At 39.2% G+C, this 27,676-nt stretch overlaps 2 protein-coding genes across 4 annotated transcripts; one reads left to right on the top strand and one right to left on the bottom strand.

The window, feature by feature from the left end:
- The first annotated feature begins 216 nt into the window (after positions 1-216).
- LOC110045855 (uncharacterized) lies at positions 217-18,510 on the top strand. 3 transcript variants are annotated; one of them, XM_089281689.1, is made up of 3 exons: positions 217-337; positions 7,568-8,250; positions 13,556-18,510. In XM_089281689.1, the coding sequence occupies exons 2-3, from the start codon at positions 7,572-7,574 to the stop codon at positions 16,480-16,482; spliced, it is 3,606 nt and encodes a 1,201-aa protein (XP_089137815.1). In that variant the 5' UTR covers positions 217-337; positions 7,568-7,571; the 3' UTR covers positions 16,483-18,510. The 3 variants fall into 3 exon arrangements, with proteins under 3 accessions (XP_089137815.1, XP_089137814.1, XP_020607139.1); XM_089281688.1 differs by lacking the exon at positions 217-337 and adding an exon at positions 591-697; XM_020751480.2 differs by lacking the exon at positions 217-337 and adding an exon at positions 1,488-2,141.
- A 1,422-nt stretch (positions 18,511-19,932) lies between these two features.
- On the bottom strand, positions 19,933-27,432 carry LOC110045875 (G protein-coupled receptor 83-like). The gene is made up of 2 exons (XM_020751504.2): positions 26,851-27,432; positions 19,933-22,210 (listed from the first exon to the last, which is right to left on the bottom strand). Exon 2 carries the CDS (start codon positions 22,197-22,199, stop codon positions 21,213-21,215), a length of 987 nt encoding a protein of 328 aa, XP_020607163.1. The 5' UTR covers positions 22,200-22,210; positions 26,851-27,432; the 3' UTR covers positions 19,933-21,212.
- Positions 27,433-27,676: the final 244 nt, after the last annotated feature.

Below are 27,676 nucleotides of genomic sequence, written 5' to 3'. Positions count from 1 at the left end.
AACAGCAACGTGGATACCCCTAGAACGGTTGCCATTTTGTCTTGAAACTCAACAAGCCATGCGATGGAAATCTTAAATATGCCTGGAAAGATCGTGTGCTTTTCAAAAATAAGTGGGTTGAGATGGGTGTAGAAGCCGTTGAGATGGACTAATAAGACGGTAAGCTTTAAAATGATAACAAATTGGTGTCAATTGAAAAGTCACGTGACGAGTTATTCACTTCCAGAAGAGCCAGTGCAAGTGTGTATGTTATTAAAGCACGATGTTCGGGTGGAATTTTTGCAAAGCAATTGCGTTGAGATGGGTGTAGAAGCCATTGAGATGAAGTAATAACACGGTAAGATTTAAAATGATACTAAGTTGGTGTCAATTGAAAAGTTACGTGACGAGTAATTCACTTCCCGAAGAGCCAGCAGAACTGTTTATATTATTAAAGCACGATGTTCGGGTGAAATTTTTCGATAGTAATTGCGTTTAGATGGGTGTAGAAGCCGTTGAGACGAACTAATAACACGGTAAGCTTTAAAATGATCCCAAGTTGCTGTCAACTAAAAAGTCACGTGACGAGTTATTCACTTCCGGAAGAGCCAGCACAAGTGTGTATATATGTTATTAAAGCACGATGTTCGGGTGAAATTTTTCGATGGTAGTTGCGTTGAGATGGGTGTAGAAGCCGTTGAGATGGACTTACAATAAGGTAAGCTTTAAAATGATACTAAGCTGGTGTCAATTGAAAAGTCGCGTGAAGAGTTATTCACTTCCCGAAGAGCCAGCACAAGTGTGTATGTTGTTAAAGTACGATGTTCGGGTGGAATTTTTCGATAGTAATTGCGTTAAGATGGGTGTAGAAGCCGTTGAGATGAACTAATAACACGGTAAGCTTTAAAATGATACCAAGTTGGTGTCAATTGAAAAGTTACGTGACGAGTTATTCACTTCCGGAAAAGCCAAAGCAAGCGTGTATGTTATTGAAGCACGATGTTCAGGTGAAATTTTTCGATAGTAATTGCGTTGAGATGGGTGTAGAAGCCGTTGAGATGGGCTAGTAAGACGGTAAGCTTTAAAATGATACCACGTTGGTGTCAATTGAAAAGTCACGCAACGAGTTATTCACTTCTGAACAAAGGATATTTACAGCATCTTTTTACAAATTTACGTGAGCATTTGGCGCAAATTAATAGCTTTGAATGCAACTAGAAAATGTTTTTGAACAATTGGTAAAGATATTTAAATGATTTTATGTTCTAATTTCCACTACTGAATTTTAAATCGAATTGGCAGACAGTTTCAGCCGGTCGAATTGGCAGTGAATTGGCAGACAACTTCAGCTTGATGATCACGCAAGACCTAAGATCGCGTCCGTAAGTAAACAAACACGTATTGGTCGGATAAATAGCCTTCCACTGCTTTTCCCTGTCGGTCTTTGAAAGAATTGTAATTAAGTTGGATAGACCATATTCAGTTGCTTCCATAAAATTCGTATCCTTCAGTAAGTTCGAGAGCAAAAGCTAAATGAAAAATATTTCTATAGTACTTGAACTCAGCAGACTGATTTGCTCTGCGAGTTGTGTCGTTGATCGCGCGCGACGTCATGACGTATAGTCAGCACTTGTTTGTTCATTGGTTAATGTGTATTTACGTCACCGGTGGAAAAATCCACCGGTAAAATTTGGCGCGCTGCAAGTGGGAAAAGTCCTTTCCAACGGCGAAACCAACAGGCCAGAAATAAATTATTGGAAGGGACTTTTAGAAAGTCTATGTCCGTCATGCGCAAAAGAGAAGAGCTCTGGGGTCGAAAATGGGGTTCAGTCGTAATTTATAGAGCACTCCTCTAAACCACGTTTTAGCCCCAGGTCAAACTTGGGCTTCCCAAATTGAATAGTTTCTAAAAATTTAAAAATTTCGCTCTTTTGAGAGAAGCGTGACCCTACTGCAACTGTAATTGACAACTTGGGGGCGTGACCACGCTTGGATATAAATAAACACAGACAGGCAATGACGTCACGAAGAATTAACCTAGTGCCTTCGCGCTCCGCACCGCATAAAATATAGAAAAGCTCTTTGAATGGAATACAATGTCTCTGTTTCAGTGCTGCCAGTTCTTTTTGTAGGATTCCAGGGTTTGGACAAGAACTAACGTGGTAAGTTTCAATTCGGGTCAATTTGCCTTTCAGTGAACCTTTTTTTACGCAACTACATTGAGAGACGTCTGACGAAACAGTTACAGAATGGCAGGACGTATTGTTGTAATGAAACTGATATTAATTCCAAAGTTTATCATTCCTTTTTGAAAATTCTGTAGATTAGTTATTCCACTGCCTTCAAAGACTAGCTGCAACCTAGTTGGCCCCGTTGGTCTTGAATTAAGCTTGAGCTTTTAAGCTTAATGTTTCACTTCCGCTTATTTATATTTTAATAAAGAAATAAGCGTAAGCTGCGAATATCAAAGAGCAAGACTTCTTGTTCTATTACTTATGTAAGCTACGTTATATTGTTCTGTATGGACAATGACGGAAAATGGCAGTGGAAAACGTTTTTGCGCTATAAAAGTTGTGGTAAATTCGAACGGGTGGTCGCCATTATCGTACCATTTCATAAACTCTTGATGTATTCTCTTCTATGCATGCGCCGAGATTTGAGGTTATGGATGAGGAAATTTTTCCACCGAGCTTTTGAGAATTGTGAAAGTTACAGTCAAGACTTGCAATGAATTATTTGTCACTTGTGAGGCAGAAGTTACACAGCATATTATTATTATTTTTAGTTGAAATCCAAGGCTGCTCCCTAACAGGCATCCGGTCGCCTGAGGCACCTTAGTTACGAGTGCAGGTGACTAAAGTTTTGTTCAAGGAGCCCCAGTGGGCGCCTAAACATGGAGTTTTCATTCCCATCTAATCTGTCCAATGACTTCAATCTTCTCATGAAAGCGGTCAAAAAATCATTCACACAATAAATTAAACAGAAAACAACAGCTACTCTGGTCCTGTTTTGCTTTTAACATGAGAAATATGGGCCAAAACACAGCAACAAAGTCTCTCTCCACTCACAAAAAAAAAAAAAAAACGAAAACAGCCATATTTGAAAATCGCCCTATAATGCATTGCAAGCTCAGTATTGAATAAACGCATGTCATGTATGCCGATGGATTGTGTCTCTGTTGATGTCCTACCTTATTCAGTTGCAAAATAACTACTTTGATAACAAATATTTTTGGAATTGGAGTAATGATGCTGCTGATATTATATTTACAATTGAATCGAGATACATGTAAATGTATCTAAATTCTTGGGCTTTTTTTTTTGTCCGATACTTTAGGAAAGTTCACATAGCTGCACTGAATGAATTTCTTTAGTTTCTGAAAGGATATTTATGACTTAAAAATTAAAATATTCAAGTAGCTAGCCAGCAAACAGAAAACATCATTGCAATTCTTTTTACATACCAGGGTTTTATATTTTAAATTATCAAACAAATTGTCAGACTCTGCCCAATATATGAGAATATATTTTCTCCAAAGAAGCAGCCAGTATAATGTGGTAATGCTGCCTAAAAAAACACCTTTTGTTTATACTTACGTCCCTCAAGCCTGGGGAAGGAAAGTACATTTCAGAGAGGCCAAATCCAAACACCCCAAATGCCTCTTTCATTTTGCATTGTGGTGATAAATTACTGTGCTTGCTTTAGACAGCAAAAAACTTTAGCCACATTAGTTAGGACTTGGAAGACAGAAAGAACAATTGAACAGGCATTTCTAGCTGCTGTTGGCGACACTTTGCGTGAACTTTGATGTGGCTTAAGACTTAGATAAAATCTGTAGTGTTGGAAAGGGTATACTTTCTGGCTTGATGAAATTCCACTATATCCGGGACATTGCTATTTGCTAAGAAAGCATTGTCACAAACAGAGGCAGGAAAATCACTTCAACCGCTGATGTGAGTAGCAATTTCCTTGCTTTATCAATTTTGGGTGCTCTCGGCTTAGTTAACCATCAGAGCTGTCTGTGATTTGTGGAGGGAATTTATTTACGTGGTTTTCCGGTTGATAATTGACGTAAACAACATACAGAGTTTTCGCTTAATCAGATTTATGGGCCACTGTTTGCCTGAAATTTAATCAGTTCTTAGTTGACATAGGAAGCTCTTGCTCTGACCTTTAGGACATGCATGCAGGCCTTTAGAAAGCTATAGATCAGCTCTCCAATGGAGTTTTGACATATCTACGTTTGTAGACTCGCATTTCATGTTGAAAAGAGTCTCTTAATTAAATTGCACAATTCATGATTCAATGAAAAAAAAAAAAAGTGAATTTTAGTCTTTCTGCCTTCCAAAGTCATACAGGAAGGTTATAATTCCTCTTATGTGAGCTACGATAAGCCTTGTCGAAAGTTAGCTCTACTAGGACAGAGTTGTATCAAGATTATCACTGACAAGTCAATGAAATTTTGTTTTTGAGAACATAGATGGATGTATGTTTGCATGTTTAGATTTAGGTTTGCATGCTAGATTTTGTGTTGTACAGTTTGACACCCTGTGGTGTCAAACTAGTGAGGCAATCTCAGATAGTGCAAAGTTTAATTTTACAGCTCTGATACAGTAGTCACACAGGTCCTCACCCCTACCGTTCTCTCCCTTGATTAAGTCAACTAGGCCTTTTCCCTGTTGCAGAATATGAGTGGATGGCAGGGATAATTTGCAGAATGTTGAACGCTGAACGCCAAATGCTGAATGCCAAATGCACTGGCATTTAGCGTTCTGCAAAATACCCCTGCCAATGAACAGATAAAAACTTGATATGACATAATCTTAACAGTGTGTATGTTTCATGTTTGCTTTTTCTTTCAAGGCCCAAAAATAACTTACAATTACCATTTGTCAAGATGGTTTTAAATTTATTTTAATAGTTTATGTTGAGTTTTGTTCATTTTGTAGCAAATGTGACAATTTTACTTTTCACACCAACATTTGTAATTCGATACTTTTGTTTTCCTCGCCAATGTATGCAACAAGATAGCTTTGTTTCCATGAAAATATAAGAAAGATGTGTATTTTTTATTCACTGCTGGAGATAAATGGAATATAAAAGTTAAATATCTGCCAGCCTGAAAAGTCAAAGAGGGACGATTTTGTTTTATTCAAAACGCATATTTTCATTTCACCAATAAGCAAGAACTAATCTAAATATCAAATAGTCACGTCGAGTCACGTAATAGTGCGTTCTTATTCTGTTGCCAACTTTGGTGTTAACAATAAAATCATGTTAAACTAATACACAATGCTACTGAGTAATACAACTGAGGAGCATTTCAATGAGAAGTATTGAAGTTAGAGATCTTTACTTGACCGATATCATATCCAACATCGGTGAGTGAGTCACTTCATCGACTGATGAAATTAACTGCCAGTTTCAGTAAGTGCCACAGAGTCCATGGCAATAATTGCGAAGTTTCTTTTGTCACAAATTTCCTAGTTTTACATGTAACTAACGTGGGAAAGTCATGGCTGAATAAAAGAACTTTTGGCTCTCTTTCATATATAGAGAGGAAACAAACAAGCTGCTAAGGAGAAGCAATATGTTTCCATTCTTCACTTGAGCCTCGGCAAACACACAATAGTTATAAAACAGCAGATGACATTTCTTGAATTGAGAATTCCAGATGGTATGCAGTCACAGTTGCGTTCTTTGCACTAAAAGAAGGAGAACCGACATTAATTACCTGAAATATGGCTGCTATTCACAGCCAAAACGGGAGTATGTTATCTGACTCAATACAAAAAATATAAAAAAGCGTGCATCTGAACTAGAGAACAGAGTTTATCACACTAGTAATGCTAGAACGCATGCGTCTTACATGTTATTTTCTACCACAAGGAAAAGCACTCAATGTTCGTGGGTAGTCCTGTATGAAATGTATCTTTCACCTAACATAGAGTCGACTTTGACACTAACTTATCTGTGTATGCATTTGGAGCAAATTGCTTTTGTTATTAAGAGAATAGCACCACAAGAATAACATGAGATTTGCAAAACCATATATATATTTTTGTCCTGTTAGCATAGAAAGCATGTTAGCATGTTTTGTGTAAAGGACACAGGTACCTTTAGCCACCCCACCCAGCCCCCCTTCCCGCAAGGCTAATTGATTAATAATTAATTAAACAAACATTCAAGTTTACACCTTATGGCGTTATTACGTTATTGCGTTTATGTATTATATTGATAATAATGATAATTCCTCGTAGCATCATTTGCATCCTTTCTCCGCTCGAGCACAAATGATGCAACTTGGGCCACAAATAAACTGTGTGCCCTCCAAAAGTCATGCTATTGTCCTATTGTTTTGACTAATAGAGTCAGCTGTTGATAATGAAAACAAACATGTATATCGCAGACAAAACTTCCAGGTTTTCCAGTTGTGCAGTGGTGAGAGGGTTCGCCTCCCACCAGTGTGGCCCGGGTTCGATTCCTGCCTGGTGTCATATAAGCGTCGAGTTTGTTGTTGGTTCTGATCGCCTTGCTTCGAGGGTTTTTCTCTGGGTACTCTGGTTTTACTCCCTCCTGAAAAACCAACATTTCCAAATTCTAATTTGTTGAGCATAGAGAACCCGCATGAAAACCAGCTAGAGCTGATGTGGCTTCCTCTCTAAATATTATAATTTAATTATTATAATTTATTTACTTATTTATTTGTAAGCAGCAGTAAACAAGACTAAAAAATCAATGGAAACTTTGCTCTGCGTGTATTTGGAGTGGGCTACTTACAGTTACCAACATATTATTGAAAGGGAATCGCTCCTTTTTTTCAAAACAATCAGGGTTAAGTCAATGTGCAAGTTGTCTTTATTTAGGCAGGATAGCCCCCTCAGCCATAGGCTGGTATCAAAAGGGGCCCTGTACTTGTGAACACATGATGTAAGTTTTGCAATTTTCACTCATGGCTGTGAGAGCCACTTGTGGAGTGGAGTGCGATCTGTTCACATGAACAATTACTCACACCAGCAGGAATACCTGAAGTTTGCATTTTTACAGCGGGTTGTCTCGATGTAGCTTATGGTTAATGGTATGATCAGTCTAACGTAGCTTAGAATCAAATCTGTCAGTCAAAAAAACGTTAAGAAAATGAGATATCTGGGGGTAACCAGCTCAAAAGCCTGAATGGCTACTCTGGTCCTCCCCCTCCCCCCCCCCCCCCCCCAATTTATTTATTTTTTCTCCATAGCCATATGCAACATTTATTTCTTTTCCCATATATATTTTATAATCCTGATGCAAATTTTAAAATTCTGTCAATAGTGCACAGTATTTAAAAAATTAATAATTGATTGATTGAATTTGATTGATTGATTGAACAACATGTATGTGTTCACCAATTTTTTTGTCTAGCTAGAATATGTTTATCATTTCAATTTGCCAATAATTATAAACTTCACTCTGGTTAGATGCTAAGGTTTACAGTCAATGAGATCATCGCAAGAGTTATGATCTAATGATGATGATCTCACTGAATGAAAACCTGTAGTGTACATAATAAGTTTTAACAGTTTTTCCTCATAAATTTGCCCACTGCCAGGTAGATGATGGCTGGCTCTTCAGCATCATTTTCCTCCACTAAGGAAACCACAAACTATGCAAGACTTTGTCGTCTTCTGGTAGATGTCGGGTCTCAAGTATTAAGAGAAACATTTGACAAGATCCATCCTCCTGCTGGCCTTCACAATGTCCTAGTGAGAAATCATTCTGCTCTTCAGGTACTTCAAAAGAAGAGAGTTTTAAATGCAACACAGTGGGGAAAGTTGTACCCTGCAATACGTTCTTCAGTATCATCAAGGGATTTTGACATCACACTCCTGACGGTCCTCCTGAGGAACATATGCGGGTTAATCCCCCCAACAACTGGTTGGGATGCACTTCCTCCTGTCACTGACACAAGCGTGGTGGCAGACATTGCCCGTGTAAAGTATTTCAGAAATACTGTGTATGCTCATGCTGACCAAGCCTGTGTTGATGACACAGCATTTAATGCTTACTGGCAGGACATCCGGGATGCACTGGTGAGATTGGGAGGAGCCTGTTATGGAGTGGCAATTGATGATCTCAAGAATGAATGCATGGATCCTGAAATTGAGGACCACTATGAAGAGCTTTTAAAGCAATGGAAAAAAGATGATGACAACATAAAAGATATTCTTCAAGAAATTGACAGAAAGCTGGAAGAATTGAAGGCATCAGCCACTAGTGCGTCACAGGCTAAAGGTACATTTTTTAAAAATCATGTGTTAAATAAAATAAAATATAATTTATGGTCAATTAGTTGGTTGGTTGGTTAAGGTTACTTCCCATCTTCGCGGGTGTCCTTCGGGAAAAAATCACACGCGGGCCAGTTTCAATGAAACCCCAACAAACTACATATCAAAAGAAAGCTTAATAAATGTAGTTTACAATAAAAAATACAATTTAAGCAAGTTTTTCTTTTACGAAGTGTCAGGAGCGGGTAAGGCATGAAACGACCGAGGGTTCTTCTGTTGAATTTATCGGCTATCGGACACCGCTTGCACACGAGCAAAATGGCTGCACAGTCTTATTCACACGGCATCAATGAACAAAAGTGTGTCAGGCTTTTCCGCTATTCTGATTGGTTGTCTAGATATCTGCATCTAAAGTTGGAGTAGCTAAAAATATACAAGGCGTGTTGCGTAAATGGACGCCACAGGAAAAATATGTTAAATATCAAAATTTCCCGACACACTTTGGTTTGTCATTATCTCTGGAATGTTCTGGCGAAATTTCACTAATATCCATCAAATCTGCATACCCTATAAATTCGCTCAAAGTGGAGGTATTCCTCCCAAAATCAAATGCAAGATTTTAGCTCATAAAGATTCAAAAACAACTCGCGCCACGCCAGGAGATTATCTCAACTTATGAAACCGCAAACCAATGGAACAACAGGACCTCCTAGCATCAATGACAATGGATCAGGATTTCCCGGGAAAAGCATCGCATTGCAACCTGTTTTCTATCTCGCTGTCACATTGAAGAGAAAGAAACTAAAACGGGCGAAGTAGCCAAAGGCAAAAGAACAAATGCGCGATATAAACAATACCAAATAACATGAAATATGAGCTCCAAGATGAGCATTTGCCGCAAAACTTTCCCCTGGCAGTTGCGTCTATTTAGCGATTATGACACCTTCCTGGTTTATTAACTTTACTTGAAAATATGTTTTTTCTAAATAACTCGGCCGCTTTTTGAAATTTGTAATAGTTTTCTTTTGTAAAGTTCAGATAAAATGACTGACTCAAGTTTTGTCAAAGAAAAGAAAAAACAATTTTTCGTGCCCTTGAAGGTGGGAAGTAACCTTAATTGATTGTTTGATAGATTGGTGGGCAGTCAGTGTGTTGAGTAGGTGTGTGGATGGGTGCCTGGGTGGGTCAGTCCGTCCGTCTGTTGGTCCATGGATTGCTGGGTGAGTCGAATGGGAGGGTTGGTTGGTCCACTGCCTGATTTATTTGTTGACTCGACTCTGGGAGGAGTGGCTTGGATTCATAAGCCTGGCTGTGGCTACTCAACAGCCCTTGTACACGATACTCTAATATTTTCCAAGAAGAGTAAATAGGTACCAGCAAATTTTCCAGCATGGCAACCTCACTATAAAAATGCTTATTGATTACATGTACCTAAAATTGACTTGCATATCATCTGGTTAGAATAGTTTTGTCAGTAATACTCCTAGTTATTATTTTCATGCTAGATAACTTCCAGAGTGAAATGCCAGCCTTACTAAGCCAGCTATCCTTAATTAACTTCATCCATGACCTCAAAAAAAGAACCATAAATTTTAACCGCAGTATATTTGGGCTCTAGAGCCTTACTCTAAATTTTAAAAAAATAATGCATTAAAAAAAAAGTGATATAACTGTGAGTTGTTTCGAAATTTTATAATGGAATTCTTGGGTTGGCCCCAGGCTCAATAGAGAAGAATGCTTGTAAGGAGGAAAATGATTGTAAATATTATTCTCTAAATAGACAAGATTTGTAATTAAATATCTTCTGTGGATAGCCTTGGTTTTTGTAACCCCTGTCCTTCAGTCGTGATCTATTAGCTGTCGTTTGATTTGTTACTTCAGTGTGGTGGCTTGGCTAATGTTTAGTTTAACTTCAGCTGTAGAGAAGTTACTTTCAGGACAACTCGGATTAATATTAATCCGTGGATTATAATAATAATAGATTATAATAGTGTTATTATCTTATTGTAATCCAGTAATTACTAATAGATTATTATAGATTATTATAATCCAGTAATAGATTATTATATTTCAGTAATAGATTAAGGCACAGCAAAAAATTTGGAAGGATTAAATTATTATTAATAATATCATCCGGATTAATATTAATCTCTATTATAATCCAGATAAAGTTCCTGTGAATGTTCGGATAAAACAGATCTATATGACAGACACACTACAGACATAACACAGGACTGATAGGACATAACACTGATCACATCATTTACATGACAATCACTTGCATATGCTAGAGCTGGTAGATACCACAATGTTGACCCTAGAAGTAAATGAAAAGGAACAAGTGCCTCTGGGTCAGCGAATCTGTGCCGTGGGCATTTGCTTTTACAAAAGAGGGGACCTTGAGAAAGGGAATAACTACCAGCTGCATTAGAATAGCGACAATCCCAAAGACACTAACTGTCTGGAGGTTCGGAGCTGGCATGTCACGATGGCAACTATGAATCTGAATTTAAAGTGCCTATGAAGTAAAAAATAATCGCTGCTTATTTGAAAGGTTTTTCAAAGTAAAGAAGAATGGCGTTTTCCTTTTTGGAATATCTTTTTTCGTTTTAGAAATATTCACGTTTTTGTATTATGCAAATGAGGAAAGTGATGACGTCATAGGTGGTTCCACTAAAACAGCACAACACTTATTAAAATCGAGAATAACTCTAGAAATATTAAAGCAGTGTTTTTCAAACTTGGCACCAGCAATGTACAGAATGACACCTACGATGTTGTTGTCATGGCAACACTCTTGGCTCCAGTCTCTTTCTATGAAAAACCAAACATCCCCATTTGCAACCTTTTAAAGTGGGACAGAAGGTCTTGCTCGGAACACACAAGGTTCCCACATTGTCTTAACCCTCCCCATTAGATTGGTGGGAGTAAATGATCCTTGTTCAAGGTAAAATCTGGGAATTTTAGTCTTAATTAAAACAGAACCAGTGGCATAACTGTTGTCATGGCAACAGCATGACAGGTGTCATTATGTTTCTTTTGTGATGTACATTTCTGGTGCCAAGTTTAAAGAACACTGAGCTTTTAATATTTCTAGGGTTATCCTCGATTAAATGTTGTGCTGTCTTAGTGGAACCACCTATGACGTCATCACTTTCCTCAGTTGCATGATACAGAAACGTAAATATCCCTAAAACAAAAACAGATATTCCAAAAAGGGAAACGTCATTCTTCACTTTGAAAAGCCTTTCAAATAAGCAGCAATTATTTTTTACTTCATAGGCACTTTAATAGGTAGGTAGAAATAATAGGTAGGTAGGAATAATATTAGTGCTACATAGGATTAATAGCAATCCTATGTAGGATTAAAATTTATCAGATTAATATTAATCTAAGATTAATATTAATCCTAATTGATTAAGGCATGGCTCAAACCTCAGTAAAGGATAATAATCTATTTCTGGATTATAATAATCTATTACTGGATTATAATAATCATTAGGATTAATACTAATTCGATTAATATTAATCCGAGTTGTCCTGTACCTTCGAACAATTTTGTGAAGCTTTGAAAACAGTTAGCAGGCTATTTATACCTGATCGTACCCTTTTGGTATGCTTCAGTTGTATAATAGGCAAGTTTGGTTGATCATATGGGTTCATACTTAAGCTAGAAATACCCATATCAATACCAAATGAGCTTGATATGCCGCTGAAGCATACCAAAAAGTACAATCCTTAATATTTTCTTTATCCCACTTTGGCCATAAATTATCTATGTCAGGTCACGATAATTTGATTAAGGTGGTATGGTACCCTCAATATGGACCAAAAAGGTTGTTTAAATATGGTGAAGAAAGATCACTTGTGTGCTATTGCACTCAAGAAGAGAAATTAAATTTCTAGAGTTTTACTCAAAATGGTTGCTATGGAAACCAGCCACAGCCTTTTGAAGTAGTGTTTTATAGTATTGACACCAACACTTCCTGCTCTTTTACAAAACAAGAATTGACTGTCAAATAAGCATATCATGTAAGTTTCTGTTTTGTTCTGTGATATGAACCTAAGTTTTGACAGTTAACTCTTATTTTCAGTGCTTTTTACAGCTTTATTTGGAAATAACCTTATTTTTTTACCACACCCAGTGGACAAATCATCTCATGTCACGTGACAGACCTTAAAATGTTACGATTTTCTTGGTTTATATCATCACGACACTATTGGTCTTTATGAGTCCAAGTTTCAGAAATTCTACTTAAAAACCTTGCGAAGTAGAAATGTTGGCGCAAAGTCAGTCGGAACAAAAGTAAACTTTTGAGAAAACTGCACTTTAAGTTTCTTACACGAAGTATTAAGCATTTAACGAGCCACAAATAGTGGGGGGGGGGGGTGCAGATTGGATCTCGGGGGAGGGGGTGCAATGGTTGTTCTATTTTGTAAAAAGTTACCGCAGTTGTGGGAAATATTCCTTGTCATAAGGGAAATGAATGAGCCTGTGATGGCAATTTGAGGCAAAGCTTTTCACAAATAATTATACCAATCGAGTTGTGCATGTCTTAAAAGTTTTTTCTAAATGGTTTCGTTCATATGAGTTAAAAATAATCTATATTTTTGGTCACGTTCTTATAGTAAACAGTCGTTGCTATGGCTGTTGCCACGTGAAAAAACTTATACCACTGTGTACTTTCCTTAAATTTTGCACTCATCTGGAAGGAAATTCTGCAAGATCGTTTCAAAATGTTTTTGACAAGTCCTCAAGGGTCTTAAGTCTTGTATTTCCAAGAAATTGAATTTTTCATGAACATCGCCATATTTTAGGGTACCATACCCCCTTAAGGTAAAAGTCTGCATACAAGCCAAGTGTCCCATTATGCGATTACGTCGGCGCTTATCTCTGGTTTAAGCGACTGGGAGTATATTTCTAACTGTAAAGCGCTTTTGAACTTTTAGGATATTGGCGCTATATAAATATTTTATTATTATTATTATTATTTTCTTCTACTCCTTGAATAGGATGCTAGTCCATCGTAGGGTTATCCCCTGTAATGAAGTTGCTGGTACCGATTTATACACCTGGGTGGAGAGAGACACTGTGAGAGTCTGCCCAAGAACATAACGCTGACAACACAATGTTTCTGGCAGGGGCTAGAACCCTGATCACTCAATCCGGAGTTAAGCAAACTAACCACAAGAGCTCCGCACCTTCCGTGCATTAATTGCTAATTGCTAATTTATGTATGACAAATAAAGATTTTGTCAGAATTTATTCTGTCGTCAAATTTCTATAATAAATGCTTGTGTATCTTTTCCAGTTGTTGAAGAGCCAGCTGACCTTATAGAAAGAATTCGCCAACTCTACATAACCCGTGAAGGTAGGCTGTCATTGTTTCCTTGGTGTGAAGAGTTCAACTTTAGCCTGAACGAAATTTTTACAAGGTTGAAGATTGTCAACAGGGACAAAACAAGAAGAGTGACAACTGCGCAAATTACCAGCATGACGGAAATCTTCAAATCCCACAAAGAATGTCCCAAGCCCAGGACTGTCTTGATTGAGGGAGAACCGGGGATGGGGAAGACAACCTACTGTCAAAAGCTGGCGTATGATTGGGCTGAAGGCCAAGAAATGGATGCGACTTTCCCAGATATAAAATTACTTCTTTTTTTGAAATGTCGTGAAATGTCAGGCAACATTTGGGAAGCCATTGATGATCAACTTCTTCCAAAGGATATCGAAGAAGAAGCCAAGGAAAACTTCTTCAAGTACATCCATGCGAGCCAATCACAAGTGTTACTGGTGCTTGATGGATTGGACGAAGCCCCCTCAACTCCAAGGCAAATATTTTCTGACCTTGTTGAAAGTAGAGAGCTTCCTAAGTGCCATATCGTACTCACGTCCAGGCATGAGGGTGGAGTCAAGGTAAGCAAGTACTGTGACACCTTGCTAGAAATTGTAGGATTTGCTGAGGAAGACTCCAAGAGCTTCATCCTTCGATACTTTAAGGACATGGAAGCTCTAGGCCAAAACCTCTTGAGGGAAATAGAATGTAAAGAAGCACTCAAGGAACTAACAGTGAATCCTTTAACCACGGCACTTCTCTGTCTTCTTTGTGAGGATTTTAATGGCGATCTACCTTCTAACAGAACCCACCTGTACCTTGAAATAACAAACTGTGTTCTCAGGAGATTTCGCCGGAAAAAAGGATTACCTGATAAAAGTGAAAACCTCACTGAAGTCTACAAGGACGAATTAGAGCGACTGGGACGGATAGCCTTGAAAGGTTTGAAAGAAGATAAGATGTCCTTTGAGGAAAACGAACTTGGAGGTTTAGCAAGTGAGACACCTGTCTTTGAATTTTTGTCAGTCCAGACAGGAAGCAGCAAGAGAAGTCCCTTCATGTCTTATGGATTTTCACACAAGAGCTTTCAAGACTATTTTGCAGGTTTCTATCTCTCTAGCCAGATCTCAAAGGGAGAAATTGACTTTGAAAGTCTGCTTGCTGACGAAAAGGTCATTGGCAAGCTCGAACAAGCACTTTTGTTTGCAATTGGAATTACTGGCCTTCAACATGGGGAAGATGTGTTGTGTCTCTTGAAAACCGTTACCAAGAAAGCCAATCTTGCCTGCAACTCGATCCTTCAAAGTTTTTATCTGTGCTTTGCCTTCAAATGTGTTGGCGAATGTTCAACAACAAATTCAGGACTTCGAGCCCAAATGTTACACTTAATAGGCACTGGTCTAGAAGTTCAATGGTTGATCATTTCACACAACAGCTGTGACGTCCAGTTGCTTGCCGAGGCCCTTAAAGCCAACACCACAGTGACTAAGCTGGGAATGCCGTCACATGCTTTCGGTGACTTGTGTGCCACCTGTTTGGCTGGGACACTCTGTGTTAATAAGAAACTGACTGAGGTGGATATGTCAAACAACATTATCACTGCACGTGGAGCCAAGCATCTGGTGAACGCTCTTGTGGTAAATACAACTCTCCTTGGTTTGAATGTTTCGTTCAATTTTTTGCATGATGATGGAGCACGGATCTTTGCAGAGTTCCTTAAGGGCAGCAAAGCCTTGCCTGCCTTAAACTTGTCCACAAATGGCATTGGAAACCCAGGTGCCACTTCAATTGCCGAAAGCCTTCAGATGAATACCACTTTGAGGTTCTTAGACTTGTCAGGAAACCCTAACATTGGTAACCCTGGTGCTGTGTCACTGAGTGAAGCTCTAAAAGTGAACAGAACCTTGACTTGCTTAAATCTGTCAGGAATTGGTATTGGGGATAAAGCTATTCGTTCACTTTCTGAATCCCTAAAAGTTAATACCAGCCTAACCTCTCTGGCACTGTCAGATGTGAAGATTAGTGCTTACAGTGTCAGATCGATTGCTGAGGTCCTAAGAGTCAACTCCACCCTGAATTGTCTTGAGTTCTTAGGAAACAAGGTTAGTGTTGGTGGGGCTCGGTTAATAGCTGAAAGCCTCAAATTCAACACCACCCTTGAATATCTGAATCTGTCAAGGAACAACATAAGAGCGCCAGGGGCACAGTTCCTTTCCGAGGCCCTCAAAGTTAACTCGACGCTGGCCATTCTGGATTTATCACAGAACGCCCTTGGTGCTCGTGGTGCCCAGTTTCTTTCAGAAGGTCTAGGAGTCAGTACTTCTCTGACGCAACTGGATCTGTCAAGAAATGACATAGGTACTGCAGGTGCCCAATCAGTGGCTGAGGCCCTCAGAGATAATGGCCCATTGGCATGTCTTAACCTTTCAACCAACGTTATTGGTGACACTGGAGCCAAGTCACTCTCAGAGGCCCTTAAAGCAAACATCACTCTGACTAAATTGGATCTGTCAAGAAATTGCATAGGCGCTACAGGTGCCGAATCAATGGCTGAGGCCCTCAGAGATAACGCTCCATTGGCATATCTTAACCTTTCAACCAACGCCATTGGTGACACTGGAGCCAAGTCACTCGCAGAGGCCCTTAAAGCAAACACCACTCTGACTAACCTAGATTTGTCAGAGAATGGCATCCAAACCTCTGGTGTTCAGGCTTTCGCTGAGGTCAAGAAAAGTAATGATACGTTGAATTCTGTATTTTTTCTGTACAACGATATCGGTGATTTAGGTCTTCAAGCACTTTCCGATTCGGGTTGCCGAAATGTGTTTTTGCCTCCAATTTTCTTAGTTCCACTAAGATCTGGAGCCACTGAATTTGATTCGTCAAAGAGCGCCAAAAGATAACTTTTTTAAGAAAACACCGCATGATGGTGACGTTCAAGACTGAACAACAAAACACCACATGACGTTCGAGATTGAACGTAATTACATAGTTCACAGGGACATACTTAACGCTTTTTCGTTGTCAGTGTTTTTTCGGCAAGTTATTACAAAATTTATAGCCTTTTGCACTTGTTTGCCATGCTGGTTCCGCCACTGGACCACAGCTTGGAAATCTGCAAGATCGTAATTACGCAGTTTTGTAAACGTCATAATCATTGTAGATTTCGTTAGGGCCTTCCTTTAAGAATTAATTAGTAGATTCCGTTGAAGCTCTAGTGAATTATCGCAATATTCGTGCATTTAGTAATTTTTTAAAGATGTTGTTGGGAAATTCTCTCTCGAGTTGCGAAATTGAGGTTCCAATCCCGTCTGCCCCTGGTCAAGTGTTCCATCTCGGTCCATGTGGATTGTGCGTTCTGTTCTGTCTACTGAATGGTGCGTTCCATTTAACTTTTTAGGGGGAGAAGGAGATGATTGATTTGGTAGGGTTTTTTTTTTTAGCCCTTTCAAACAAGCACTTGGATTTTTTTTTTTTCACGAGACGTGTGTGTGCATGATATTTTTTTCTTCATGTAATATCCTTTTTTTTCGGCTCACTGAACGTGCGAGAAATCCTTTTTCCGGCAGTGGTTGTGTGCATGAATTTTGTCTTGTACAAGTATGCTTGCAGGAATTTGTTTTATCAAAATCTCCCACCCCCACCCCCTCAAAAGTCAATGGTCCGCCCTTAAGTTTTTCTCCAATCTTCTTGATGATAATTTGCAGACTGAGAAGAGGTAATGATATCTTCCGGTATTTCTTCCATGGAACTTCATAGCGTATTTGGGGAGAAACTTAAAAATATTTTAAAATTCCATAGGAACAGGACAGATGTTTGTATTTCTTAACTCCAAGTAGGTCCTACTGGAAGTGAGACCTCTAGCAAGTTTAATTTAATTTTAATTTTATTATGCACGACCCGATAAGCTACTCAGCTTTAATTTTAATCGTGCTTAAAATAATAAGGGTTGTCTGTCTGTAAATATGATTTTTTGGTGAAAACAGGAAATGGTGCAGTATTTTCAAACTAAGTTAAGTAGTTCATACTGATCCAAAGAGAGTGAACAATTGACAAATGGGTGTTCACGCATTTGCCATTGTTATCAAGGCAGTGTCCACATTGGATTTTTTCTCATCCGTCTACCAAACTGGGTTAAAAATAGTTTCTTAACGGATCTCGTTGCAGGACAAATTTTACAACTTATTAGCTTGTTTGTCGAAAGTAGACGAGCCAATCGCATCTTCCCACAGTTCACAGTTTAAGATTACTGGAAGTTCTATTAAGTCTGTAACACAATAGTTACAGATATCAGCTACTGACTAACGTAGCATTACTAAAGTCAAATGGGTAAGACTAGTGGCTAGAATTCCGAGAGATGACTGTAGTCTTAAATAAGGTTAACCTGTAAAAAATAGCTTGACCAAGTTGTTCAACGAGTAATACAAGCGCAAATACAATAGTCACAGGGCGTTTATGTATCCAGATCCAGTTCTGTATCGGTTCCCACTATTGTGAACCGATGTGAAAGGGGCGGAGATACTCTTCGTTTAGTGGAGGGCATTAAATTGCGGACGTAAATTTTACTGAAAGTGAAGAATGATCATCGCAGTAAATTTTCCAATTTACATTGGGAGCGAGGTCAATTCATTGACCTCGCTCCCAATGTGTGGCTTCATAGCTCAGTTGGTAGAGCATCGCACCGTTATCGCGGAGGTCACGGGTTCGCATCCCGTTGAAGCCCTGATTTTTTTCAGGCTTCTTCTTTCCAATTGCTTAAATTGGAAATTTACTGCGATGATCATTCTTCACTTTCATCTACAACCGCAGTTCAAATATGAATTGTTTCATATATACTTGACGTAAATTTTACTGTTGAACACAAAGAAAACATGTCATACTGTTTTGACGGTTGATATCGGTAAATTTCTTCATAAAAGAAAACAATCGAAGCCATGGTCTTTTGTGGCACTTTCAGGGCGTCATCATGTTCCCTTGTTCCCCGCTTGACATCCACTGGATGTTCAGATGAGACCCCCGCCCCCTGTCCGGCCCATGTCCCCACCCCCTCCCCTTATAGCTTAACTCGCCTCCCCAAGAGTCAGGGCCTTCCAGTCGCTTAAGTTTGGTTTTATAACATTTGCACACTTTTAGGCCTAAATAGCACTCTGGTTAGCTACGATATTTAGTTAAAACGTCTGTAGTCTGCAAATGTCATGACTGCCAATTCTTCCAATTCTGCAAATGTCATGACTGTTTTCAGCTGTCTCGTTCCTGTTTTCGTTGTGTACGATTCTCAACGTGAAATAAAACTTATTATCATCATCATTATTATTATTATTATTATTATTATTATTATTATTATTATTATTATTATTATTATCGTCCTCACGTAATGTTTGCTTAGAGTCCTTAGGGCCGAGACCAAACCATGGTCCTGGGGCACTAGGGGATAGCCAGTTTTTAGCTTGATAGCACCCTCCTCAAAATGTGTGCTGTACCTAGCAAGGTTATCTTTTGTAGTTCACTGATGCTTAATTGGCCGGGAATTCTTCCAAGATAAGTTCCTAGTCCCTTTTTGATAGCTCCAAGTGCTCCAATGATAACTGGTATCGTTTCCGTTCTCATGCCCCACATTCGGCTTGTTTCGATTTCCAAGTCCTTATATTTGGATAGTTTTTCACTGACTTTCACGGATGTGTTTCTGTCTGATAGTACTGCCATGTCAATAAATTTACAGGTTTTCGTTTTGTGGTCTTTAATCACTTTATTATTATTATTATTATTATTATTATTATTATTATTATTGTTATTATTATTATTAGGTACATCCAAACTAAATTGGCGTCCTTAGACCTTAATTATCACGGTTTTTGTAGCCATCTTGACATGTAGGCAACACAGGTCAGAAATTACAATGATGGCAAATAATTTTGATAAAAATTGAATTCTGAACAATTTATGAAGCAACACTAGGATATAAGACAAAGGATGGGATTCAGTTAACCAAATATGAGGGATTTAGCTGTGCTAGAAGGGATCCATTCGCGGTTTTTAATTTTCCTTACACTTGTCTATGATTTTTCATGGGGCGCTTCCGGGTCACGCAATGGAAGTCGTCTGTCACGCCAATCGCTGAGCGGGGTGTTGCCCCATCATAGCATATCTCTGTTTGTTGTTGATCAAAGCCAGTTCTAAAAGAATATTATTTAATTGGAAAAAAGAAAGGATAAGTTCACTTTTTCTAGCGCTTGGCTATCTATTGCCCGATATCCATCAGTTAACAATCGCTGATTTATTTCGTGAGCTTATTGTCCTATGCGCATGACAATCAGGCCGAGCTTAACCAGATGGTGGCATGGGTAGTTCGGGAATTTTTTTAATTAAACTCGCCATTACTTTATTTGAAACTCTTTCTTAATAAAATTTTTTCCTCTTAATCCATCACAAGTTGTTTAAATCGCTTACATGAAGAGTTATTTAAAAGTTATTTCTACTATTACAAATTTCAAATTTTATAATTTTTATATTTTCAGCTTCACAATCTAACCAAGTACTATTGACTATGCGTTTAAGGAAGAAAACTTTACAGTTTCTGCAGCTTTATTTAGCTCATAGTGACTACACCTTGCTTGACAATGTCTCTGGCACATGTTTAAGCCTAAGATCAATTCATTGTAAGCAAGCAATTTTTCTATGGCTGATTTTGTCTAGCATAAGTTAACATCTCTTTAAGTAGCTTCACTCTTATCCTTAACAAGATTGACATATGATATTCACACATAAAACACCACTGATCTATGTGGAGGGAACATGCCAAGCTACAGGAAGAAAATTTTTCTCGACTGTGACAGTCATAACTATTGAGCCGGTATGGACTGACCGTACTGGAGGCGCATTGGCCTCATGGTTAGTGCGCTCACCCCTGGATTGAGTGGTCCAGGTTCCAGCCCCAGCAGGGGACAATGTGCTGTGTTCTTCGCCAAATGCTTAACTCAATGGCACACCATTCTGTGTCATTGGGTAAAGTGGAGAGCCTCTCTCCTGAGCCAGGTGTATAAATGGGTACCAGCAAACTTAATGCTGGGGGTAACCCTGCAATAGACTAGCATTGCATCCAGGGGGGAGAAGAAATACTCCAAGTCACTTCATGCTACAGAAACTGAGATAAGTACTGGCCAGATGGGACACATGTCTGGTATACTGACTTTATCTTTACTTTTAGCTTTTATGGACAGACTGTAGCAAATGTGAAACTAAGTTAAACATAAACAGACAATGTAATGAGTTTAGGTAATCTGCCTATTCAAAGTTTAGTCCATTTCTGACTCTCCCTCTGTCACGCAATGCTACAGTGACCCTCTCTCTGGAGAGCATATCATTGCGTGATAGAGAGAGCTCCTTTGATCTGGACTTAAAGGGTCCTAGTCAGCCACACCTTTGTTCTTGTTTAAAAGCGAGAGTTTGGCTATTATATTTTTCTCGGCCCACGTTGAAATGAAAGAAATCGCTGTGAAACTAGTAAAGATAACTAAACATACTTTCAGAAACACAAATTTGGGATTTTGCTTCACCATGCAATATCAATAATTTCAATGGCATCAAAAATTACGGAAGCTGACCAGGGACCTTTAAGTTATGTGACGAGACCAAGTTACAATTTATCTTGAAATGAATCAGAGTCCTCGCGCTCAACCTCCCTTTGCATTGCTCTTCTTTGGAGCTTTACCTCTTCCCGGCGTTTTTCCCGTCTGCTGTTCTGGTTTTCTGAGGTACACGAGAAGGCTATTTGGCGAAACTTCCTGTTTAGTCCAATATACAACCACGGATTCATAGCACTGTTTCCCTGACTGAGTAAAAAGGAAATGTACTTTCCAAAGTTTGAGAACGACGTATCGCCTGTCATTCCTAGTTCCAACTGATACACGTTTGTAGGAAGCCAGCACAGTGCAAACACAGCAACAACTATGACCAGCATTCGAACCAATTGTTTCTTCTTCTGTTGTTCTTCTTGGTTGTTTCGTCCCTCTTCAGTGCTAAGGGCCTTGTAGGACCACAGTTTGTAAATTATAGCTCCGTACAGGACGGACATAATAACTAATGGGACCAGATAGTTCACGACGAAAAACAGGGTAAAAAAGCCTTTCATGCTCACCTTGGCCTCGCGGAAGTAATAGCTACACATAGTAATGTCCTCGTCCAGTATAATAAAAGTCACCGAGACAGACATCAGTGCCAAAGATACAATCCAAATGATTGGAGAGACGATCTGTGCTTTCCTGAACCAACCGATGCTGTGGAAAGGATAGAGAACCGCGAAAAACCGATCCACTGCTATGATGGTCAGGCACAGGATTGAAGCAGTTATTGAAGTGAACGTGGCGTAGTAGAAACATTTGCAAGTGATTGTCCCCGCTAGACCAGGAATCCAAGGAGCGTCCAATAAGAAGGATATTGTGATGGGCATTTGGAGTAGTGTTGTCAACAAGTCGGCCACTGCCATGTTCACAAACATGAAGCTTGTCAGCGTTCGTGTCTCGGGTTTTTTCCACACGATGTAGATTAACAGAGTGTTCCCCACCAATGCCACGAGCATTGTTACAACGAACGCTACGGTGAAACCCACTTCAGTGTCTCCCATCTTGTGTATTGCTGACAAACAAAGAAATTTCAGCGAGTAAGTCTTGTCACACTGAACTCAGGGCTGTGTGACGGCCTTATTGAATTTCAAATACGCGGTCAGTTAATGGGAGGTCTGGAACTGAGAAAGGTTTTTGGTTTTTGCGTGACTGTAGCCTTCAAGGCCAGGGGCGTCTCCGTAGGAGGCTAGCGTGATTGCGGTTTGCAGCAATTTCCGGACATGAACAAGGAGCATGCATTTTTTCTGGCTATCTTTAGAAGGAGGAACGGGGAATCGGAGAATCGGGGAATGGGAACGGGGAACGGGAACGGGGAACGGGGAACGGGGAACGGGGAACGGGGAACGGGGAACGGGGAACGGGGAACGGGGAACGGGGAACGGGGAACGGGGAACGGGGAACGGGGAATCTTTAAAATGGGGAATCTTTAAAAGCGGGAATCTTTAAAACGGGGAATCTTTAAAATGGGGAATCTTTAAAAGCGGGAATCTTTAAAAGCGGGAATCTTTAAAACGGGGAATCTTTAAAAGCGGGAATCTTTAAAAGCGGGAATCTTTAAAATGGGGAATCTTTAAAATGGGGAATCTTTAAAAGCGGGAATCTTTAAAAGCGGGAATCTTTAAAACGGGGAATCTTTAAAGTGGGGAATATTTAATAGCGTTAATCTTTACTGAAAAGTGAACGAGAATCTCTCAGCTTCCCACCGGAAGCTATTTATTCTGTCACATGTATCAACTCAACAGGTACAGAGACAGTTGTGGAATTTATTCATTGTAATTTTATTGCACGCTATTAAAGCACATCAGTTTAGCGGGATAGTGGAGCGGTTCAAATCTCGATTCTCACTCTTTGAGATCCGCTAGACCGACCAAAGAATCCAACCGCCTGGATTTATCCTAACTCCGGACTTTGACGTTTAGTTTTGCAGCGATGGATATTTGTCGTAGCCTTATCATGTGCTAATGGAAGGACTTGCGACTTAACGACAAATATGTAGCAGGGAAAACACGTTTTTGGTTGTTTAATCGATAAATCAAGAGTCCCCTAAATCTGGTTTTCACATGACGTCGCTAAAATTCAAACTACAAAACTATTAATCATCCTGAGATTTTACTTTCATGATGTGTAAGAGCAGCTGAAAACTAATAGTCATACAAATTTTTGCTCCAAGTGGGTTCTTGGTTTTGTAATAGACTACGCTTGAATTTCTAAGCTTTTGCGTGACGCGGCATTTACATGACGGGCAAGAAAGCTGTCATGTTGGTTAAAAGAGTGACTTATTTCGGGGAATTTGGCTATCTGAACAGTTCATGTATTAGAAAAAGTATTAATTTAAAATGTTTTTGAGTTCCTGAAGAGATAAATTCACGCGTTTGTAGCAAAACTCAGTGGCAGATGTTTCTGTTGGTTTCCGGCCGCCATCCGGATGGGCGCCAGCATGGCGTCTCCATCAAAATCTCTATAAATTTGGGTAAAAAAAATTCTCCGCATATCTTGCGTAAGAAACATTGCAGTGACCTGAATCTTGGCGAAAGTCTTTGCATTTTTACCTTCTTTCTCTTCAAGATTCTGGACTTTATCATTTGCACTGTTTTGATTTTTATTTTGATTTATTTTGAATGGCGTGACACTGAAAACCAGCAATAAAGTAATTCGATGATCGATGCCCGAACGATGTGACGGCGAATTTCGCGTATAATCCGTCATTTCGTGCTTAATGATACCTCTTTCTACGCCATGCAGTCATGCGAAGACAATTTCAAAGTGCTCATTGCATTCACTTTAAAGAAGAAAGAATCGGTCGCTTTGAAGGTGTTCCACAGTTTAAGTGGAATGATCTCGGCGAACAAGATGTGATAGGGGAAGGGTCGTTTGGAGCCGTTTTTATCACAAAAAACAGGAACAAGGACGGGAAGTCAAAACAGTGGTTGACAAGAAATCACCCGCTTTTAAAGATTCCCGCTTAAAAAAGATTCCCCATTTTAAAGATTCCCGCTTTTAAAGATTCCCCGTTTTAAAGATTCCCGCTTTTAAAGATTCCCCGTTTTAAAGATTCCCGCTTTTAAAGATTCCCCATTTTAAAGTTTCCCGCTTTTAAAGATTCCCCATTTTAAAGATTCCCGCTTTTAAAGATTCCGCATTTTAAAGATTCCCCGTTCCCCGTTCCCCGTTCCCCGTTCCCCGTTCCCCATTCCTATTTTCCGATTCTCCAATTCTCCGATTCCCCGATTCTCCGTTCCCCGTTTTAAAGATAGCCCATTTTTTCTGATTCCAGAACTCGCATTAGCCGACCCCACAAACATGAGAAAATATTTATCCCAGATAAGATCATGGTCTTAAATCCTGCTTTTGTTCATCTCAGGCCCTATCACCCTATCTCGGGAGACTAGTGCATGGTGAACAACCTTTGATAATGATAAATATAGCGATCTTTGACCATACAACCTCCTGGTTGTCGTTATTATTTTCAAAGTTAAAAAATGAGCCCGATGAAAAAATAAGATATAATCAGTAAAATAAATAGATAGATCAGTAGCGATTTTTACGATAACTGCGCAAATTCTCTTGCGCTCATTGGCTAATTTTCATTGTCAATAAGCGGACAGACACATGAATTTATAATCAATGCGATGCGTCAACGAGCGAGAGCGGACAGTCTGACAATTTGTTATCGTAAAAAACAAATTGACGTCAGTTTTTTATACATCTGTCCTGTTATTGACAATGAATTTCATCATAACATTGTCAAAAATAGTCTGCGGATCCACTCGGCTATCGCCTCGTGGATCCACAACTACTTTGACAATATTATGAAGACATTCATGATCAATAACAGGTCAGACGCATGATAAACTGACGTCAATTTGTTGAACTGAAATTAAAAAAAAAAAAAATAGAAAAAGAGCAAGGTAACTAGAAAGAAAAGTAAAATATATATGCTACAAAAACTGAAAGAAAACATGCTCGGCAGGAAACGTTTGTATGCGGTTGTAACCATAGAAACGACTGCAAATGCGACGTTTTTATAAAGCTTGCTTCTAGTTCCAAATTACAGAGTATACCGGTAGTCCCTGTCAATTATAATCCTATCCACATTTGAATTAAAGATTAATTGAAATGCTAATGGCGACTGAGATCAAAGTACACCAAAATAAATTGGCATTCTTTTCCTAAATATTTCTTGTAGTTTCTGGCCCGTGTTCAGGACTTTGTCGACTAACAACTAGCCTGTGTAGCCGGCGGTTTAGTTGGGTGAGCGCGCGAGCTAGCGGCGAGAGTGGCGCTGCTGCAGGGAGCCTAGTGGAGGCCACTCGCTTCCGCGGATCACGCTCTATATATATACGGTCCTAAACTCCAACCAACTAACTAGCAACTAGTTAAAACCCGAATTAATTGAAATAGTTTGACTTTACCGATCGAGTTACCTAGAAACTGACCAGGATATTCGATCCAAATAAATTGCGAATGATCAAATTGAGCTGCAATAAGGATTTGGTCACGAGAGCAGTATCACGCGTGTCGCGTGTGACACGTGAGGCTTCTCGCGGGCTGTTCGCTCGTCCCTCCACAACTGAACAATCGCTAGGTTGACAAAACATAAATTTCCCGTGAATTTCTATTATTTTTGCGAAGAATGATGACCACATTTTAATGCAAGAGACCGATTCGTCGATGCCATGTAGATTTTCCACAGACTCTTTCTACAAAGTACAACAATGAGGGAAGTTTACTTATCTTTTCAGATCACCCACTGCAGCCGACTGCTTGTCGGCTTGCAACCCAGTTAACAAATTAACTGTGGCTTGGGATCTTATGGGTAAATAGCGTACGGCTGGTGGGTATATATCCCGAATAATTTCATCTCCAATTTAAAACAACTGCTGCATCGAAGAAACGTTTTCAACTTTCGTGTACTGAAACCAAATCGTCGCCTCACGACCATCTGTTTTAAATACTGCCTCATTCTACGTAAGAAGTATCCCGTCACTCGGTCATTTTTTCCTCTACTGTGAACCAAGGCTGATCGCCACCGAACCAGCCAGAGCAGCTCAGATGAGATTCGTTTCGCTTGATGTTTTCTACTCTAACTCTGAAGAAATATTAGCGAGCTTAAGCAATGACGACGGCGACTTCGAGGACGAAACCTCAGGGCTACAGCCAGAAAAAAATTATGACCGAGGAAATGTCCATGAGAAAATTATGACCAAGGCAATTTCCATGAAAAATTATGCCGACTGAAGCAACGTTCATGGTTAGAATTGTCTAGGGTGTTAATGACGACTGAGCAAACAACAAAAGGAATGGAGGAATGCTTCGGTTTTCCTGTTGCCAGCTAAGACCCAGCGCCTATACATAGTACATTGGAATCGCAATTGTCTAGATCTGCGGCAGTGCACCTATCCATGGGTCTAAGAATATGAAATGCCAGCGTTCAGTTGCAAGTGTACATACGAAAAATTAGCCGCTTTCTTTCGCCTTCTCCAAACGCAGAACTTTTAACTGGTCATTTCACGTTGTTGTTTTGCAGGGGACGGCTAAGAAATATACAAAAACGACGGATGATCACGCTTAGTGTAGCGTATAGCCTATGTGAATAAATAAACATGCCTTGGCCTAAAGTATAAACATGTAAGCCAAAGGATAAATTCTTACCTCGCTGAAGTCTTAGCAAAGGATTTTGTTGCAATCCTGGTTTTCTTTAAATTTCTATGAGTAGAAACATCTGCGGCCGGAAAACCAATAAAGCTTGTGTAAGCAGTTAATGTCACTTGGCTACACATTTACTTCATTTCAATTTTTACTTAGTCGTTTGTGGTTGAATAGTAAGCAAACAGCCAATTTATCGGAAAAGACTTGTAATGCATACAATTCAACCATCTGTTAACCAGTCAATCGCAATGGATAGGTTTAATACAATATATTAAAGCTGCAAGACACAAAAATGTAAATTTACAAAAGCTTTTAATTTATATTTAAAAGGCAAAAACAGGTTTAGCCCCAATTTACATATAGCAATTTTCTTTTCGGCATTGCCGTTGATTGGCAATTTTTGTTTAAGTTTCAGATCTTACATTTAGCCCGTCGTTGTGAAAGCGCAAATTTCTCGTTAGTGGAATTAAATCTCATTTCAATTTTAAATTTTACCAATATAATGGCTAAGAGCTAATGCAGGTGTTAATAGCTGTTCTTGGTTTGAAACTAGCCCAGCACTTTTTCAGCAAAACCTCGTGATAACAAAAATAAAATAAAATAAAAGAATAGATAAATAAATAAATAAATTAGGCAAGCTGGCATTGGAGTGACACATTAAAAACTTCGCCCAAATGTTTCAAGATCCTCTGAATTTGCAATCAAAACTACACCAGTTCTGTTCAACTACACGTTTCTGCAGGAAATTATTGGGTTTTTTTTTTCAAGGTTCCTTCGATTTTTTAGAGATAAGTATCGCACAGCATAATCGTGACTTATATCATCTTTC

The sequence above is a fragment of the Orbicella faveolata genome, unplaced genomic scaffold, assembly GCF_042242905.1.
Source record: "Orbicella faveolata isolate gen_17 unplaced genomic scaffold, um_ofav_v1 contig_48, whole genome shotgun sequence".
NCBI lineage: Eukaryota > Metazoa > Cnidaria > Anthozoa > Scleractinia > Merulinidae > Orbicella > Orbicella faveolata.
The sequence above is the reverse complement of the archived record's forward strand: the minus strand, read 5'-3'. Positions and strand labels throughout refer to the sequence as shown.